This window comes from Myotis daubentonii, chromosome 2, assembly GCF_963259705.1.
Source record: "Myotis daubentonii chromosome 2, mMyoDau2.1, whole genome shotgun sequence".
Taxonomy (NCBI): Eukaryota; Metazoa; Chordata; class Mammalia; order Chiroptera; family Vespertilionidae; genus Myotis; species Myotis daubentonii.
The window spans coordinates 93,670,808-93,691,356 of NC_081841.1; the positions used below are offsets into that span (position 1 = coordinate 93,670,808).

Genomic DNA, 20,549 nt, shown 5'->3' on the forward strand with positions numbered 1-20,549 from the left:
CAGTATGCATAGTTTCTACTCAGTGGCACTTTGCCAGAACTCTGATGCAGAGGGAAGCATTCCCAGTGCCGGACTCTCTACCAGGCAACATTTTGGGCATTACATGCAGAGAGTAATCTATTGAAAGACTGAGAGATTGAGACCCAGTGACTGAGCCCACCGTTGAGAAAGGTATGGGAGAGAGCAGTGAAGGTATCTTCTATAAGGATATTTTAGAAGGCCCAGATCCATTACATTTCCTCAGCAAAATAAGAGGTGGGTTATATGTAGTACAACCCCAAATATCTATAGGGCCCAGGTAGGTCATTTAAATGTGGATGAGCAATAAAGGCCTGATAACTCAGACAAACCTGACAGCACATTCCCGGTCTAAACGGGTCTGTAGGATTTGGCCACTTGTTTGGCATATGAGAATACAGTGTCTAAAGCAGTGGTTCCCAACCTTTTCTTGGCCATGCCCCACATAAGCGTCTCTAACATCCTGATGCCCGGCCTGTGACATATAATTCTTGTTATTCAAAAAGTGAACTCCTATTCACCTGGAGGAAGCCTAAAAGGCCATTAACTTGGTCTAAACAAGCTTCCAAAGAACATGGCATCCATGAAAGAGGAAAATAAAAGAACGAAAGGACGGTTGAAGTACTGAGGAAGAAATCACTAAGGAATTGTTTAAAAAAATAATATGAAGTGATATAAGAAATAGCAAATAAAGTTTCAAAACATATAATAGAGAAGTAAAATGCATAAATATGTCACAATATATATTTATATACTGATATGAGGCCCCTAGAACCATAAGAAATACAAACAATTCACTGTTAACTCATTCTTGAATTGCCCCCCTTAAAAATCCAATTGCCTCCCTGTGGGGCTTGTGCCCCATGTTGGGAACCACTGGGCTAAAAGAAGCAGGAGATCCATATCATTTAATGTGAAATTTCCCATTTAAAAAAAAAATTAATACTCTGTGTGCTAAAGCTCATTAGCTAGCAGTTTGTGACCTGAGGCCTAAATGATCATTAAGGCCCTTTCCCACACTTGCTCTCTAAGTGGTTTTAAATAAAGAATAATAAGAAAAAAATTATCTAACATTTCCACAGCGATTTTCAGTTTATGAAATATATTTCCTCTATATTATTTTGGGATAGAGCATCTGCATATATATAAAAGCCCAGTGACCGAATGGCGGAACAACCAGGACGACCGTTTGACCAGTCACTATGACATGCACGGACCACCAGGAGAAAGATGCTCAATGCAGGAGCTTCCCCCTGGTGGTCAGTGTGCTCCCATAGCGGGAGCGCCGCTTGGCTGACTGGGATGAGCAGCTGCTCCTGGGAGCAGCCACTAGCAGGCCCAGGGTGAGCTGAGTGCCTGCACCTATCAGATACCTGAGACAATCCAGACTCTGGCCTGACCCCAGCAGCTGACGCAGGCCCTCTAAGGTGTGTTCTAGAAAGAGCGCAGGGAACTGGCATAGGCAGATGGCAAGAGGGGACATGACTGTGCCCCCTGGGGAGGCTGTCCTGATGGCTGAGGATCCTGGAGCACGGCTGCGGTGAACATCCCTGATGGTGCCACCGATCTGGCATCACACATCAAGGACATTCACTGAGTGGCTTTGGGGTGCAAAACTCTCCGCCAGGTTCCTCCAGGACACAGAACACGCCTTTATCCAAGACATAACCCTGAAGTATCAGCTCGGACTAATTTCCTCATTCAGTGGCGGCTCAGAGGGCAGGTCCACAGCTACGCCGCTGACTGTGATGACCCGGCTCCCACAGCGGGTGATTCCCGTAGGCCACGCCCCCCACCACTGCATGAATCCATGCACTGGGTCTCTAGGTATATTATAAAAGGTTATTCACCTGCTACATATCCAAACCAGTTGTGTTCTCTCTATCCCATTCTGTGACTGCCAGCTCAGGTAACCCCAAGGCTTCATGGAAATGAAGTATAGGTCCAACCCCACAGAAAGCTGAGGAACTGGTCCTAATCTTTCTGGTTAAACTTGCTTTGCAAAAATCCACTCCACCTTTGATGAAGAACTAATTCCTGAATTACTTAAACTATTACTGTTCACTTAACAAAACTTGCTAAGACAATCACAAAGAACACCAATTTCATTAATTATAAACTTTAATCCTAAATAAAAGATTAGCCCTGGCTGAGTAGATCAGTTGGTTGGAGCATCATCCCAATATGCTGAGGTTGAGGGTTTGATCTCCAGTCAGGGCACATACAAGAATCAATCAATGGATGTATAAATAAGTGGAACAACAAACCGATCTCTCTCTCTCTCTCTCTCTCTCTCTCTCTCTCTCTCTCTCTCCCCCTTCTCAAATAAAAAATAAATAAATAAGAGATTAACAAATTGAACCCAAGAGTGTATTCAAAGAATAACGAATACACAATGAAACAAAGTTTATTTCAAGAATAAAAGTATGGGCTCAATATTAGGAAATCTACTAGTATATATTTCATTATATTAATAAGTCAGTAAAAAATGAATATAGTAATAGAGTTTATGAGAAAGTTTATTTATCTTTTCCTGTATTCTTCAAAACCGTTCTGAGGTTCTGGCCAATGCAATAGGAAGGTAGAAAACTGCATTCTTTGTAGGTGATATTGTTACTGGAAAGGGGATGGCCATGAGCAAGTCTGCCTAGGGCTGGCTGGTAGTGTGTGGAGCAGGATTACACCAGCCTTGGTGCAGGAAAGATTTCACAACACAAATCCAAGTGATTTTGAGGGTATGTTTATTAAAGCTGGGGGCAGTGAGACAAGGAAGGGCCTAGCATAGAAGAAGCAACAGGAGAGACCTAGGTGGGGCTGCTTTGGCCTCTGGGAATGTTATAGGAAAGAAATCAGCCAAGGCAGGGCTGCTCTGGCTCACTGAAAAGTTAGAGAAGAGGGGACATTGGGGACAGGTCCAGGGGGTTAGGCCAGGATGAGCTGCTGCTGTCTATTGCTGGTTGCAAGTCTCATGGGGTCCCTTAGAGTTTAGGAGATGCACACCTGTGGGGCATGAAGAAGGAGAAGGGTGAGGGCATGATCCCTGGAGGGAGAACACATGGTGGGAGCTTTGTTTTGAGGGTTTTTAAAAGCTGGGAGTTTATGGGAAGGTCTTAGGGGAGGATCTCAATAGACTATTCATCAGTTTTATGTTGATGTGCTAAAATGAGATTTATTCCCTTAACTTCACCTGTCCTTGGGTGTGATTGGCACAAACAGCACCACTCTATCTCCCTAAGTAGGGTGATTTGAGCTATTTAACCTCTGGTTTGGGAGGAGAAGTGTAAACCATTTGTACTTTTAAAAATATTTTCATTTTCATTTTTTTTTAGAGAGAGAGAGGGAGAGGGAGAGATAAACATCTATGTGAGAGTGAAAGATTGAGCAACTGCCTCCTGCACACCTCCTACCAGGGATTGAGCCCACAACCTGGGCATGTGGCCTGAACAGGAATCGAACTGGCAACCTTTGGGTGCATGAGATGACACCGAACCAACTGAGCTATACCAGCCAGGGCTAAACCATTTATTCTTAAGTGTCCTTGATTTAGGGAAGATAGGACTTGCTAGATGGCTATAAACTGCTTGGCCATTTAAATATCTGTCTCAGTTTTCCTATTCCACTTGCCAAGGAATTTTTCTAGCTTTTTACTATCCAGCCTCAATATGATCATTGACATAAAAATTCAGAGACATCAGCTGAAAAAGCTACTAGGACTAATAAGACACTTGCACAGGTGGTAGGATACAAGATTACATAAAAACAGTAGTTTTCCTCATTCATAATAACAACAAAGACTACAAAATATCTAAAAACAAACTTCACAAGAATTGTGCAAATCTACGTGAATTTTTGTGTGTAAAGATATAAAAGACCTAAGTACATGAGATGTGTTCCTGAATAAGACGACTCAGGATTTTGAAAAATTTAAATAAAGAAGGGACTTGCTTTATGAGAGAGGGAATATATTACTAAGTTATAATAAGTATGACATAGCATAGGAATTAGCACATAGCTAATAGAATAGATGAGAATGTTCAAAAATACATACCCACAAATTTAGTTTTTGATTAATGGTGGCACTTCAAAGTAGTGGAGAAAGAATAGATTACTTAATAAGTGATATTGGGGCAACTGGTTAACCATCTGGCAAAAAGTAAAGTGAAAAGAAGCAAAGTGAAGATCCCTACCTCAGTCCATTTAGAAGTATAAATTAGAGATCGCAAATTTACATACTATTTTTGAGTGTAGTTTGGTAATATGCATCAAAATTTGAAATTTTCATAATTTCTTATTGAACAATTCCATTTCTTAGAACTAATTACATGGAGGTACATGGATAAATGTACAGAAATGTCAATACAAGAATGTTTATTGCTATATTTTTTGAAATAGTGAAAAATTGAAAACTACTTAAATGTCTGTCACAACAGATGTGTAGCACATACAAACTATGGAATGCCAGGAGTCTTTAAAATGATGATTTTAAAATGATGAAGTAGATTTACATGTATTGTAATAAAGAATATCCACATCATATTAAGTTAAAATAATACCATGTTTTAAATCTGTAGGTATTCTTTATTTTTTTAATGTGTGAAGGTATAGAAGAGCCCAGGATCAATAGCAAATTGCTTCTTTTTCATTTCCAATAGGTAGAGTCTACTTTTTGACTAGAAAATTCTTCCCCTCTCTTAGCTCTTTACCCAGGTAACTTCAACAGGAGTACATTCTTAAACTTCTTATGGGGAGGGGAGCGGACACCTATCCTAGGTAAGCTTGCTCTCATAGAACCCTGTACTTGCCATGCTACCTATAAACCATACTGCACCTTCTTATTGATCTAAGTTACTTATTTTTTTTGTTTTTTTTCTTTAGATTCTAATCTAAGCTCCATGAGGTCAATCTTGTTCACTCAGCCTAGCACAGTGTCTGGCAAACAACATTCCTTGAGCTCTTGCTGTATGTCATATACCATGCTAGGTACTTTAAATGATATCACTACGCCCTTAGGTAGATACTATTATCATCTCCATTCTGAAGATGAGTAAACGGAGTTAGGTTGTGAAGCCTGTCCCAAATGCCACTGCTTGCATTGGGATCCATTCCCAGGCATGTGTGGCTCTCGGCCACTACACTCAGCTTACGGCGACCAATAACTATCGGAGAAAATACAACCAACCGAGGCCCGAGGATCTCTTGATGGGGATGTTGCCATGGTGATTTAGCACTAGAAGCCCTTTAAACTTCATTACAGTCCAGACACTTCCCAGCTCCTCGCATTACCATCAGCTTGCTGAGCCCGGAAGGGAGCGATAGGGGCGGAGCGGCTTCCGGGGGCGGGGCGGGGTCAGCGCTCCGGGCGGAAGTCGGGAGATTCGGTGGTCCGAAGACGCTGGCTTGTGACACAGAGGGGGAGAAAGAAGGCCTGCTGGAAGGTTGCCTCTCCATCCCTTCAGTCCCGGGCACCCTTGGAAAAAAGCCAACACCCGGCCCGCGGCAAGCCCCTTCCCCCAGGCTCTCTCCGCTCGATTTCGCCACCGTTATGTGGGAAGCGAATCCGGTGAGTAGCCGGGCGGGACGGGGCGGACCCAATGGGCGGGGTTGGTGGGAGAGCGGGGGCGGGAGGGGGTTTCCGGGAACTGCTCCCCCTCACCCGCTTCAGGCTGGATCTTGAGTTCCGGAGCTCAAAGATCCCGGCCCTTGCGGCTTCCCCAGCACTGCCTTTGAGGGGTGGAAATGGCCTGGTGGGTTCTCCAGCGTGGAATTGCTTTCCCGTTAGTTGCTTATTTTGCTTGCTGTGGTTTCTCCGCTTTCTTCCCTTCATCCTTTGAAACTCAGTTTTGCTTTCTAATTGGAGTCATTGGGCTTCGGACCTGTTACTCAGCCTTTGCCTTAGGTGTACTTGCTAGTCCCACTTACCTAAAGCTGGGGGATTCGACCCTCGGGTCTTGAATGGGCCTGGAAGGAACTGTCACTGCTTCCCTTCTTGGTGGACAGTCATTTAAAACTTGGGGACCGAGGATATGTTCTAAGCCTCTCGATTGTGAAGTTCTTAGATATTTCTTTTTCAGTGGACAGAAGTAATGACCTGGAATGTTTCAGCTGCAAGTTTTGTCTCCCTCGTTTGATTCTGGTATATGCATTATGTCTGCATGTATTTTTGTCTGTTTTGCTTTTATACATTTATTTAATGTGCAGCCCTCAAAGAGTGCAATCTCTTTGCCAAGAATATTCCATTAATCTCTTGTTAGAGTTGAAATTACTTAGTAACATGGCAAATGTACACTGTTTATGCCTTATGAGTTGACTGGGAAAATGGTAGAATCACATTTCAACAAATTGTTGGACTAAATATGTGAAACTACTCCATATGCAGAGATATCTGCCTAAATTTACTTTATAACCCTGTTTCCATATTTTCAAAAACTTACTTTATGTAATTAATACTTTCTTTTCATTTCCAGAATTTATTTCCAGATAAACTGGAGAGTTTATCAGTTAATTCAGTTAGATTTTTAAAAATATGTTTTTATTGATTTTAGAGAGAGGAAGGGAGAGGGGTAGAAAGATAGAAACATCGATAAGGGAGAAACAGAGATCGCTGCCTCCTGCACACCCCCTACCAGGGATTGAGCCCACAACCCGGGCATGTGCCCTGACTGGGTATAGAACTAGTGACCTCTTGGCTCATGGTTGGATGCTCAACCACTGAGCCACATCAGCCAGGCTAATTTATTAATTTTTAAAGTTTTTATTCAACAGAAACTAGTCTGTTAGTATGCGTTTTTTGGTTGTCCACTGTGGTTCTATCCCAGTTCATCATGTAACAGTGGTCATCTGAGATTTATTTATTTATTTTTGGTTCATACTTATAGCCCTCTATTCTAGGCTACATCAGAGAAAGTAGTTGCTGGTATTTGGTTTTAGCAAAAATAATTTAGAAATACGAGAATGTGCTCTCTCTATATATTCAGTTTCCTGTCAACAATCTTCATTTTGTATCGTGTGTGTGTATGTGTGTGTGTGTGTGTGTGTGTGTGTTCGTTCAGTTTGTATTGGCAGTCTTTCTTGTCTTGATTTCTCTGTAACAAACCTTTTAGTCACGCAAATACATGCCTTGCTCAAAGTCACATGTTTTAAATCCTTCACTATATTCTAAGCTCTCTATGGGCAGGGAGTTTTGTCTGTTTTGTTTATTATGGTATTGTCAGTCTAGAGAATGGAGCCTGGCACACTTAGTAGGCACTCAATAAGTATTTGTTGAATTAATAAAGGTGTTTGTGCTAGAGAGAGTCCTTTGCTCCCACTACTCTCCCTCCTCCATCACCTATACATCAGCATTTGCTATTGGGTCATTTGTATGTTTGTGAGGATTACAAAGACATTAATGAGTGTTTCATTTATGTGGTTTGTTATATCATTATCTCATTTCTTTGTAAGAAATGCTGTTTTCTCTGAAATCACCCTAACAATTTTGCTTGATTTCAGTAGAGTAGACTGATTTTTGTCAAAAGTACTGACCTTCTGCATTGTACCCCTTGTATGCCATCATGATATTCCTTAATGCTACTGGGTTTGCTTACTTACTGTTGCTGTTTTTCTTCCTATAACAATATGAATGCTGACAACAAAGGCAGTTTAGTTTTTAAAAATACAGTCAACATTCTGCATGTGGATTTCTCTAGTAATTCATTAGTGTCTTTTAATAGAAGAGGCATCTAGATATTCCAGCTGTGCTTATGGGAGGAAATTAATGTTACTGTAAGCCAAACAATTGGGAAGGTTTTTAAAAACACAATGATCTTAAATGCAAATGACTTTTGCATTACCCATCAGTTTAAATCACGGTTTATTATTTCTTTCCATTGAATGAGAGAATAAATTCTACTATATGAAGAAAGGGAATTGACTTAATTGAACACTTCTGCCTAGTTTCTCCCCGTGTGTTTTTGTTAGTATCCATGACTTTACTATGCCACCTGTGATCTGCAAATACACCTTCTGGGTGATATTGTGAGGAAATATACCCTGGGTTATGGATAGTTTCACTGTAAACATCTTTGCCTCAGACATTTTTGTTATAGGCATTTCACAGCAAACATTTTCACCACACAACTAATTGGTAGTAAGGCAGTTTCACCATAAAGGATAAAATAGTTGACAGTTTGGTTTCATTTCTTCATTGATGAGTCATCTACCTCCAGCAGACAAATATTTAAGCTAGTTGTCAGTTTGGTTTCATTTCTCCATTAACATAGTTTTTGTTGCACTCCCATTTTTATATTATGTAGAGCTTAGCCAGATTGCATACTATACTCTAATTACAAAGTCCTCACAGTTCTTCTATTTTTATATTATATAAATCTTAGCCAAGTTGCATACTATACTAGAAAATTATAACATGTCAGTTATTTCATATTTTTCCATGAGCACAGTCATCCCTCCACCTATGAAAACCAAGTTTACCAAGCTATGGCAAACATAAAAGAGGTGGCTACTAATTCATAACAGTCTTTAAGAGCATCATTAATTCTCTAGTTGGAAATTGATACCTCTCTTAAAGAAGGAGGAGATTTTAGTGATAAAAGAAGTGCAAATGCTGAATGAGGAGACAAATCAACAAGCAAGCAAAGTGCACTATGAACAAAAGACTTCAAAGACAACGTATTTTCATTTTTTGCAATAAAGTCTTTAATTTTGTTAATAATTTTTCATTTTCATTATGTCCTTTTGTAATGTATCTTTTATATTTTGTTTTTTAAAATCTTTTCCAGTGAAATTTTCTCTGGTTAATTAGTTGTGCTGCAAAAATGCTTGTGGCATAGATGTTTACAATGAAACTACCGGCCATGTGTACACTGACCCTCGCCATAGTAATGTTCAGAGGCAGCAGCCCCTTTAGGTGGAAAGTTTCCATGATATGACTTGAGTGTGGAAAATTACCCCTGATCTTGCAGCCTTTTCTTGGGGGAAAACCCCCAAACAAGATAACCAAGGAGCTACAAAAGCTTTATTTAAATACACAGTTTTATTTCTCAAGGAAGTCATGAGGTCAGTGGTGATTCTACCGAAGCCTGCCGCTGACCAGGCACCTGGAGGTAAACATCGTGTCCCTGCCAAGGCAGCCCAGGTTGCAGAAGCAGTGGGCACACTCAGTTCTGATACGAGCTCCTGGTCGTTCTCCACCCACCTGGTGAAGGTAGCCTTTGACTAATGTCCGCATTTAGGAAAATGGCAAAATCTCTAGAAAGAAGATGGAAGGGTTGCCATCTACACACCTTGACTTTATCCTGCCTTTCTCTGTCTCCTTGTCATTCGTTGTCTTACCCTCTTTGCTGGGATTGAAATAATTAGACCAGTATCACATATGGGGGAGTTTCAGCTACTCTCTGTCACACTGAGTAAAAATGAAAAACAACAAACATCTGTTCAAGATTAAAAACTATCTATTACAATAATACGACCTTACTTTTTCTTTTTAGTTGTTCTTATTTATTATTTTTTAAAAATAAATCTTTATTGTTCATATTATTACAGTTGTTCCCCCTTTTTTCCCCCCCGTAGCTCCCCTCCACCCAGTTCCCACCCCACCCTCTGCCCTTACCCCCCCACTGTCCTCATCCATAGGTGTACGCTTTTTGTTGCCGGGTCAAAGGTCATACACATGGAAAATGTAGCTATTTCCATCCGCATTGTGTCCCTGTGTTCGGAAAGGTCTCTCACGACTTGTTCACGCTCTACTGAGAAAGGGTACGGAGCCATGTAACGGCTTTTTAAAATAATGTATCCTCTTATGTTTAAAATGAGGATTTCGCTACCAAAAGTGAGGAGACAGCAACACTACAGCTGGTTTGCGGGCCATTGCTGAAGCCATCTGGGCAGTCCGCGCTGCTCCACCGGCTTCCCAGGGGCCGTCGCAGCCTCTCAGGGGCTGTCGCAGCCTCACACAGTCTCATAGGGGCCGTCGCAGCCTCACGCAGCCTCATGCAGCCTTGCAAAGGCCATCGCAGCCTCGCAGGGGCCGTAGCAGCCTCACGGGGCCATCACAGCCTCACGGGGCCATCACAGCCTCGCAGGGGGCGCCGCATCCCACGTTGGGGGTGAAGGTGCGAGACAGAAGCTCCTCTCGCTGTCTCTCCTGCTGCTCCCTTGCGTTCGCCGATGCTGGAAGTTTCTGAGAGCGGTCTGCAGGTGCTGGACATCATACTTTAACTGGTCAACACAGAGTTTGGCATTCTGTCTTTTGTTGGGAGGCTCCTTGCTGGACAAAATTTCCAGGCGTTCTAGCTGGCTGAATATCTGGTATGCTTGCTTGGATTTCATTTTCTACTAAGTGCACAGACTGCTTGTCTGCCATCTCCCGGCATCCCATGTGAGACTGGATCTGGTGGACCTGCTTGTGCATTTGCTGGTACAGCGGTTCCAGGTCGCCGGCCCAGCTGGGTCCGGCTCCAGTTTCCTCCGAACCTGATTCTGCTTCTTGAGTGTGTCCCTTATGGGTGTGAGGAGTTGAAATCTGCAGTTTGTTGGGTTAGGCTGCAAAAGCGCAGGTGGTTCCTTTTGTGCCATGGCACAGCTTGGGTGGGGATGTAAATTGAGTAGGGTGGGGTCTCTGGGAATCACCAGGGTGGAGCAAAGAGCAATGGCGTCTCTGTGACTCCTCGCCTCTCTGTGACTCCGCGTCTCCGCATCCCCGAGTGCCGGTGAGCAGCTCCGCGAGAAAGCCACCCTCGCTCTCCGACCCACTGCAAGGCAGTCCGCCTCTCCCCATAGGGGTCTGGGACCTCAGAATCCCGCCCCAAACAAGCTCAGTGGATTCGAGAGCTTGTATCCTCTTCTGATTGAAAAAAAACGTGCATCCAGTTGCAGCCCGCCTGGCGCGCGACTCCGTACCTCTGCTCTTGGCGCCTCTGCACCTCCTACTCAGTCTCAGTGCACTTCTGTCTTTCCTTCCAGTTGTAGAACTTCCACTGGGCCAGCTTTCCCATGGTTCTGAATGATAGCTGTTTGTCTTATAGTTGGTAGTTTCAATGTTGTTGTGGGAGGCAGCGCGCACAGGTCTGTACCTTACGCCGCCATCTTGGTTCTCCACGACCTTACTTTATACAAAGTGATAAGCTCTTCTAAAATCCCTTTGTACTTCTTAACTCGTACTATTAGAATAATCTGAGGGGTGAGCTAAGGGAGGGAAAATGATTTTTCTAAGAACACTCAGGTGAGTAAGCCATAGAATTCTATCAGCTCCCATGTCCTCTTTCACCCCATTTCGTTGTGTGGTGGTTGCAGTGAGGACAGTGTATGCCCGAGTCATGCTTTACCTGCTGAGCCACCTTTTTCTCTGTTCGTTTATATTCACAGCTGCTTCCAGACTCCCTTGGCACTATGATTCTATCTCCTTTTTCTGTTAAACTTCTCGAAAGAATAGTCTTACATTTTTTATCGTTCTTACTCATACCTCAGCTCCTCCAACCCTACTTCTGCTCCTTACTTGCTAGGAGGTCACCAAGTACTTTTGAATCACTACATGTAGTGGCAACCTTTATGTCTTAAACCTCTTCTTTTTTTTTTTCCTGTAACATTAATGCCATTAGAGGTGTTTCCCATAGCTCCATTTTTTCTTTCCTGAGACTGTACTCCTTTGGATTTCTTCTTTTTATGATTTATCATTGAATTATAATCTTGACTTAGCTGTACTGCCTTCTTTTACCCCTGAAATGTTCTACCTTAACCTTTTGTTGTTGTTCCTCTCAGCACATTGTTTTGTTGAGCTCCGTGGCTTCAGCTCTCACTCTGGTGAAAACGCCTGCCGAATGTGCACCTATAGTCGCGACCCCTCGAACTGGGGGATGGACAGTACTGGTGGCCCCCCTGACAGTTCAAAGTTAGTATGTGTAAACCAGACTCACTCAGTCAATGATTTATTATTTCACTCAGTCAACAAATATTTAGTAATGTATCTGGTACATAAAAAAAACACCATTCTAAACACTGGGGAGGGAGGTTACAAACGTGGATCAAATCAGAGCCTGCCTCTCGGGGGTCTTGTAATAAATATACTTTAGGGGGAAAGTGATACCAGAGGGTACCTGGCGGTGGGGGGGGGAGGGGGGCACTAGGAAGGTTTGCATTTGAGGTAGGTGTTCACCTTATAAAAGTAGTTGTATGGGAAGGTCAAAGGAAGCAAAATGACCAAAGCCCATGGAAGTGAAAGAGAATTGCAAGTACAGTTTGGACAAAATGAAGGGAAGTGGAGAAGATGTGTATCTAATGATGTGTATCTGTTTGCTCATTAGAGAATGAGGATGGAGGGGTTGTGGGCAGTGGTAACTAACATCTATGTAATATCTTCTGAGTCAGCTGGTGTGTTTTATAGACATACCCTTAGTCTAGGGGGAGGATATGTGTCTGGAAATGGAAGTTCTATAGAGAACTTAGTGTCTGTGCAGATGTGTTCTTAGTACCAACATATAATCAGGGGCTCACATACTAATACCTTTATCTTCTTGACATTCTTTGTAATTCTTCTAACACTGGAGTTAGTTCGGCTAAACTGAGAGTCAGTGTGACATGCCAGTGTTTGGTGGCTGGGGACAGTGCTAAACAAAGTATGCCCAAACTTAGGTTATCTTACACTTCCGTGAGGTAGGAATTAATAAATTATTAGCCTCCTTTTTTAGTGACAATTCTAAGGGTCAAGGTTTGGTGAACTTTTTGGATAATGACAGAGACACATTTTAAATTTAGAATTTTCTTGCTCCAAACACATACTCTTTCCAGTCTTACTTAGGATATACGATTTAAAGTAAGTAAAAAAGGACCTGTGAGGGGAGTCACAGAGAGAGATGAAGGATTCCGAGCTAGAGAAAATCAGGATGTTTTTGTAACACCCATGTTTTTAGTACTTTTTTCTAGTGGCATAACACCTGAGCAGGAGTAGAGAAATAATGTGGCCTTCCCAGGATTGGCATGGCAGCACAGGGCCAAGGAGATAAGTCTGATAGTCTTTGGTATGAGGGAGGAGAACAGTTTGGGATAAAGCTAGAGGCACATGTTTGCAATAGAGGTTGGAAGGAATGGGATGAGATGATATGTTCAGTGTGACCCACTGGGCCTAAAATGCTCAAGCAGAATGGTGAGGTGCTGATGCAACTTACTCTCTAAGAGTTACCTGCTTTTGAAATTGTGTTTGATGGCTCTCATTTGTTTATTGAGCATCTACTACATGCCAGCCACTTCTAAGTCCCAGGGTTTACAGTGGTGAACAGAACAGACTAGACCCCAGCACTCATGGGTTTTCGGTCTGGGGTAGGGACGCAGACATTAAGTTAATAATTACACAAATAACACTTAACTACAATTGTAGAAGCTCTAAAAGAAAAAAGAGCACCATGGGAATGTATAACGAGAAGAGCTGGTGCTAGGCTGGAAGATCAGGTAAAGCCACTTTTACAGAGATCTGAAGGATTGAACTAGAGTTACCCAGGTAAAGGTGGGATGGGAGGCAAAGAGGGCTATTCCAATAGCAGAAATAGTATGCACAAAAACCCTGAGGTGGAAGGGAGTTTGGTGTTTGAGGAAAAGAGAGAAGCTATGTGTGGCTGGAACACAGTGAACCAGGAGACGAGGCCAGTAGTTAGGAAGTAGGCCATGCCTGGCTTTGTGGCATACATTTAGGATTATTCTTAAAGGAGTTGAAAACCATTAAAGGATTTTAAATAGGAAGTGACATGAACATGTTTGTTTTTAAAAAGACCATTCTGGTTGCTGTATAGAAAATGAGTTGTGTATTAGAGAGGGGTAGGCAGGATAATGGCCTCCCTATTCTATTCTAATCCCTGGAAATGGAAATATGTTAGGTTACACAGCAAAGGGGAATTAAGATCTCTAACTAGCTGACCTTAGGATAGGATGGCTATTTTGGACTAATATAAGTGGGCTCAATGTAATCACAAGCGTTCTTACAAGTGGAATATGGAGGCAGAAGATGTGAGTTACAGGGAGATGTAACTATGGAAGAAGAGGCAGAGACAAGGTTGCTGGCTTTGGAGATGAAGTTGGTGGTGGTGGTGGTGGGGGGGGGGCGTGCATAAGGCAAGAAATATGGGTAGCTTCTAGTAGCTGGAAAAGCCAAGGAAATAGATTCCCCTGTACAACCTCCAGAAAGGAATTTAGCCCATATCAGGTTTCTACATACCTGTAAGATAATAAATTTGTGTTGCTTACGTTTGTTGTCATTTGTTCCAGCAGCAATTGAAAACTTGACAGAAGTGCATCAGAAAGGCTGTTGGAAGACCACTTAAGAAGCTGTAGTATAGTCCTGGGTGGAGATGAAGGTACTTGGACTAGGTAGGTGGAAGTGGAGAGAGAACAAAGTGAATCAGTTCAAGCTGCACTTTGGTGAGTGTTAGCTTCCTGGCACAGGCCACCGAGAAGGAAATATTTTCATTGAGATGGGGTGATTGGAAAAAGGGGAGAGATGGTAGAGATAAAAAGTTTGGAGCCTATTATAGGTTTAATGTGCCTATGAGGCATTCAAGTAATAACGTCAGAGAGGCAATTGGACAGGTGAGTCTGGCAGCAGAGGAAGAGGCTAGGGTAGAAGTGCAGTTTGGGTCTCAGCCTTTAGAGATGGCTTTTGCAATCATGAGAGTAACTGAGACCCCTAGGACAGTGTTTGTCACACTTTCTGCACTCATTCAGACCTCTGGTTTAAACGGTAAAGCAGTATTTTAAAAATTAATGATGTTTGTATTATCATTGAAAAAGGTGTATTTTTTGTAGCCTCTTACAAAGTGTGCAACTAGCTTGAAATATAGATTAGACCCAGCAGTTTGATTTTTTTTTTTAACCCAATATTTCTACTAAATTAGGAGACCTCATGCTATAATCAGAGATTGTCAAGATTTGCAACTGGTATTTGCTGGATGTCAGATGGTATAGAATATCAAGATCAAATACAGACTGAGAAATTATGGGAAGATTTCTCCCTGAAGACCATTCCTAGAGCTCTATGAGTTGCCAAATCGACATGCTTATAATATTAAATAAGGTTTCAGCCAGCCTGAATGTTTGTAAGAAAGGAGGATAGATATTCTTAGTCATTCTTTGATTATTTTAGTCTCTGGAAAATACCTGTTCATGTTTTGTTATAACAGGTGGCTGTGTTCTATATATACTTACAATGATAATAATAAAGTCAGTCTCATTCTCTGGTGAGTAAAAAAAACCATCAGATTCTGGGAAGAAATCATGCTCTAGCAGTTGAGCTGTTTGGTGACTTTGAAAAATCTGGTATCTATTAATCAGCATTAAAAATTGGGGTATTTTGACCTTGAAGTAGTAGGTTCATGTTATTTAAGATGCTGAATATATGTCAGCAATATTTAAGCAGGCCTCTAGAAATCAAGAAAGATTTTATTGGTATTATTAGCATCATGAAGAAATGTTTTTGTCTTCTTCCTCCTTTCAGAAACTTGTCAGCACCTTTTTTCCTTTGACAGCCAGTAAACTTGAGTAGGAAGAGTAATTTTGCAAACACTGCCATTTTTTCCTTAGAGCTTCTGAGAGCACATACTCTGAGTGTGCTGACACTAATTTTCATTATTTCCTTCAACACACAGTTACAATTAGGAGCATATTATATACTTTTAACTGTTCCACGTTTGTAACATCTTTTAGTAATACAACACCTTTTTTGCTATTTGTGTAGCTTGTGCTCAGACAGTTTTGAATGTGTTGTACCTTTTTCAGCCTGTGTCACACAGCACACAAAAATAGTGTCTAAATGAAAACTGTCATTCCCCACAGTGAGTTCTCACTGATAGGCAGAACAAAGCAATATTGAGTACTTCTACCTCATTACATACTATATATACAGGGTGGGGCAAAAGTAAGTTTACAGTTGTTTGTATGGAAAATAATACAATAATAAATAATAATACAAGAATAAACTCTGTGTTTTGCATACTCACAACTGTAAACCTGCTTTTGCTCCACTGTATTTTCTTTGGTGAAGTGTCTACTTAAAAAAAAAAATTGAGCCATTTATCTTATAAAAAGCAAATAGCAAGATGATAAACCTAACCATATCAATAATTATACCATAATAAATGCTCTAAACACTCCAATTAGAAGGCAGAGTGTTAGACTGGATTAAAAAGCAATGCCCAACTATAAGTTGTGTCCAAGAAGCACACTTTGAATATAAAGACAAAATAGGATAAAAATAAATGGAAGGAGATGTACAGTGCTAACATTAGTCAAGAGAAGGCTTCAGTGGTATATTAGTGTTAAAGTAGATTTCAGATGTAATGATTTTGGGGTAATGAACACCACTTCCTAATGATAAAGAGGCCAGTGAATTAGTAACAATCCTAAACATTTACACATCTAATAATAGAGCGTCAAAATTCATGAAGTAAAACTAATAGAACTGTAAGAAGCAATAGACTAATTTCATTATGTTGGAGATTTAAATTCTCTATAATTGATAAAATAAGTAGATAGAAATGAGCAAGGATATAGCAAACTATTACACTAATAGCAACAGTATTGACCAACTTGACTGAATTGACACTTATAAACCATTACAACCCAACAACAGCTAAATACACCTTTTTTTCAACTACGCAGAGAGCATTTAATAAGATAGGCCATATTCTGGGCCATAAAACAAGTCTCAGAAAGTTTAAAAGGAACCAAATCATAAAGTGTACTATCTGACCAAAATGGAATTAAATTAGAAATCAATAGAAGAAAGACCTGTAAAATTCCCAAAATTTGGTAAATAAATAAAACACTTTAAAATAACCCATTGGTCAAAGAAATAAAAAAGGGAAATAGTATGAAACAACATATCAAATTTGTGCTATGCTTCTAAAACAGTACTTGAAATTTATAGCTAAACTAATGCTTACATTGAAAAAGAAAACGTGTCACAAATCAATGATTACAGCTTCTTCCTTAAGAAAGGAAAAAAAGCCCTAACCGGTTTGGCTCAGTGGATAGAGCATCAGCCTGCGGACTAAAGGGTCCCAGGTTTGATTTCAGTCAAGGGCATGTACTTTGGTTGCGGGCACATCCCCAGTAGGGGGTGTGCAAGAGGCAGCTGATCGATGTTTCTCTCTCATCGATGTTTCTAGCTCTCTATCCCTCTCCCTTCCTCTCTGTAAAAAATCAATAAAATATATTTTTTTAAAAAGAAAGTAAAAAAAGAAGAGAAAATTAAACTCAGGCAGGAGCAAGAAAATAAAGCTTAGAGTGGAAATTATTATGAAAAAATAACAGAGAAAATCAATAAAACCAAAAGCACTTTTTTTGCGGGAACATCAGTACTATTGATAAACCAGAGAGATCAGGAGAAAAAGAATACAAATTACCAATATTAAGAATGAGATAGGTGACTCTGGCCAGGTAGCTCAGTTGGTTTAGAGCGTCGTCTCAATATTCCAAGTTGCAGTTTCAATGCCTGGTCAGGGCACATACAAGAAGCAACCATTGAATGCATGAATAAATGGAACAGCAAATCAGTGTTTTTCTCTCTTTTTCCCTCTTTCCCTTCCTTCCCCCTTTCCTCCCTCCCTCTTTCACTCTCTTCCTTCCTCCTTTCCCCTCTCACTCTCTTCCTCTCTCTCACAAGTCAATAAATAAAATTTATTTTTAAAAAGGAATGAGCTCGGGCTGGTGTTTCTCAGTGGTTAGAGTGTTGGCCCACTCACCGAAGGGCATGTACCTGGGTTGGGTTCAATCTTCGGCCCTAGTTGGCACATGTAGGAGACAACCATTTGATGTGTCTCACTCACATTGATGTTTCCCTCTGTCTCTCTCCCCTTCCCTCCCTTCCATTCTCTCTAAAAATCAATGGAGAAAATATTCTCAGGTGAGGATTAACAAAAAAAAGAAAGGGAGGGAGGGAGGGAAAGAATGAGAGAGGTAATATCACTACATCCTATATAATAAAAGCCTAATATGCAAATTGTCCCCTTGACTGGGAGTTAAACTGCTCACTATGACATGTGCTGACCACCAGGGGGTGGCACGGAACATGGGCGTCGGTGACGCGGCACTGGCAGTGGAGGTGCTGCCAGCCCCAATGGGCCCTGATGAGAGAGGGACTGTGGCAGGATGGTGGAGCAGGTGAGGGGTGGTGCCAGGTGGCCCAATCGCCCTGCCCATCACCCCATTGATGGCAACTAGCAACGGCAGCGGGGGGTGGGGCCACTGCCTGGCTCCCAGGCGCTGAGGGATCCAGGTGGGGGTCCAATCGCCCTGCAGACGGTGACCAGTGGCAGGGAGTGGGGCCGCTGCCCGGCTCCCAGATGCTGACGGAACTGGGTGGGGGCCCGATCGCCCCACCAATTGTCCCACAGACAGCAACCAGCGATGGCAGCAGGGAGCGGGGCTGCTGCCTGGCTCCCAGGCACTGAAGGAGCCGGGCAGGGGCCCAATGACTCAGGCAGAGGGGGCGCACAGTGGCTAGGGGCCCAGGTGCTGCCCGGGGTCTAGAGGTCAGCTGGGACCTGCCCTTCCATGTCAGATGCTCATGCTTTGATCGCCAGCCAGGCCTAGAGACCGCACCCGTGAATGAATTTCATGCACCTGACCTCTAGTATTCTATTAACATCCTATCTAATAATAGACAAACATGGTAATTAACCATACCTCTGACACGCTCCCCATTGGCTAATCAGGGTGATATGCAAATTAACTGCCAACCAAGATGGCGGCTGGCAGCCAGGCAGCTGAAGGGAACAGGAGTTTTGCTTGCTCCAGTGATGGAGGAAGCCAAGGTTCCCCGCCTGCCGCCGCCCAGCTCTGAGCTGCACTCTAAACAACTATTTTGCAATTATAGAAGCTAAACAAAGCCCAGATACCTGCTTTCAGCAGTCAAGGTCTCAGAGCTGGAGCCGAGCCTCAGAGCTAAAGCCAGCTCTCAGCTCCAGTGACAGCCATAGAAGGTAAATAAATCTCAGAATAAAAAAAGAAAGGAAAAAAAAGGAGAGGTTGGGAGCTTCAGTCACCTGCCAGCCTGAAAACGGCCCTCAGTCCCTCACCCAGACTGGCCAGGCACCCCAGTGGGGACCCCCACCCTGAAGGGTGTGTGACCAGCTGCAAACAGCCATCATCCCCTCATCCAGGCTGGCCAGGCACCCCAGTGGGGACCCCCACCCTGAAGGGGGTGTGACCAGCTGCAAACAGCCATCATCCCCTCATCCAGGCTGGCCAGGCACCCAAGTGGGACCCCCACCCTGATCCGGGACACCCTTCAGGGCAAACCAGCTGGCCCCCACCGTGCACCAGGCCTCTATCCTATATAGTAACAGGGTAATATGCAAACTGACCCTAATAGCAGAAGGACTGGGAATGACTGGTCACTATGACACACACTGACCACCATGGGGCAGACGCTCAATGCAGGAGCTGCCCTCTGGTGGTCAGGGTGCTCTCACATGGGAGGAGCTCTGCTCAGCCACAAGCCAGGCTGATGGCTGCCAGTACAGCGGTGGTGGTGGGAGCCTCTCCCGCCTCCTCAGCAGCGCTAAGGATGTCCGACTGCAGTTTAGGCCTGCTCCCCGCTGGCAAGTGGACATCCCCGAGTGCTGCCAGGCTGACAGAGGGATGTCTGATTGCCATCTTAGGCCCAATCCCCTGGGGAGCGGGCCTAAGCCAGCAGGTGGTCATCCCCTGAGGGGTCCCAGACTGCGAGAGGGCACAGACCGGGCTGAGGGATCCCCACTCCCCCCAGTGCACAAATTTTTGTGCACCGGGCCTCTAGTCCTATATAATAAAAGGCTAATATGAAAATCGACTGAACAGTGAAATGACCGGTCACTATGATGTACACTGACCACCAGGGGGCAGACAACACAGGAGCTTTCCCCTGGTGGTCAGTGCACTCCCCCAGGGGGCGCGCCACTCAGCCAGAAGCCAGGCTCACGGCTGGCGAGCTCAGTGGCAGTGGCAGGACTGTCTCCCGCCTCCGCAGCAGTGCTAAGGATGTCTGACTGCCCGCTTAGGCCTGCTCCCTGGGGAGCAGTCAGACATCCCCCAAGGGCTCCTGGACTGTGAGAGGGCACAGACCGGGCTGAGGGACCCCCCGCCCCAACCCCGAGTGCATGAATTCCGTGCACTGTGCCTCTAGTTAAAGGATAATGGAATGTTATGAACAACAATGTCAATCTATATGACAACTTAAATGAAATGGACATATTGTTTCTAAGACACAAACTATCAAAGCTACCTCAAGAAGAAATAAATAACATGACTATCCCAATATCTATTAAAGATCTTGAATTTGTAAAAAAAAAAAAAAAAAAAAAAAAAAAGCCTACACACAAAGAAAACTCCAGTTGCAGATGGTTTCACTGGTGAATTCTAACATTTAAGGAAGAAATAAAATCAATTCTGCACAAATGCTTAGAGAATTGAAGGTAATATTTTACAACTCATTCTAAGAAGCTGTCATTACCCTGATACCAAAAGAAGTCAAAGATATTACAGGAAAACTACAGACCAATATCTCTAATGAATAT

At 42.9% G+C, this 20,549-nt stretch overlaps 1 protein-coding gene across 2 annotated transcripts in view; it reads left to right on the top strand.

Annotated features, from left to right (window-relative positions):
• The first annotated feature begins 5,364 nt into the window (after positions 1–5,364).
• Positions 5,365–20,549, top strand: part of PARP11 (poly(ADP-ribose) polymerase family member 11) — a 61,543-nt gene continuing 46,358 nt past the window's right edge. For both annotated transcript variants that reach the window (XM_059683840.1, XM_059683841.1), the window contains exon 1: positions 5,365–5,578. In XM_059683840.1, the coding sequence (XP_059539823.1) occupies positions 5,561–5,578 (18 nt within the window). In that variant the 5' untranslated portion in view covers positions 5,365–5,560. The remainder of the gene's footprint in view (positions 5,579–20,549) is intronic.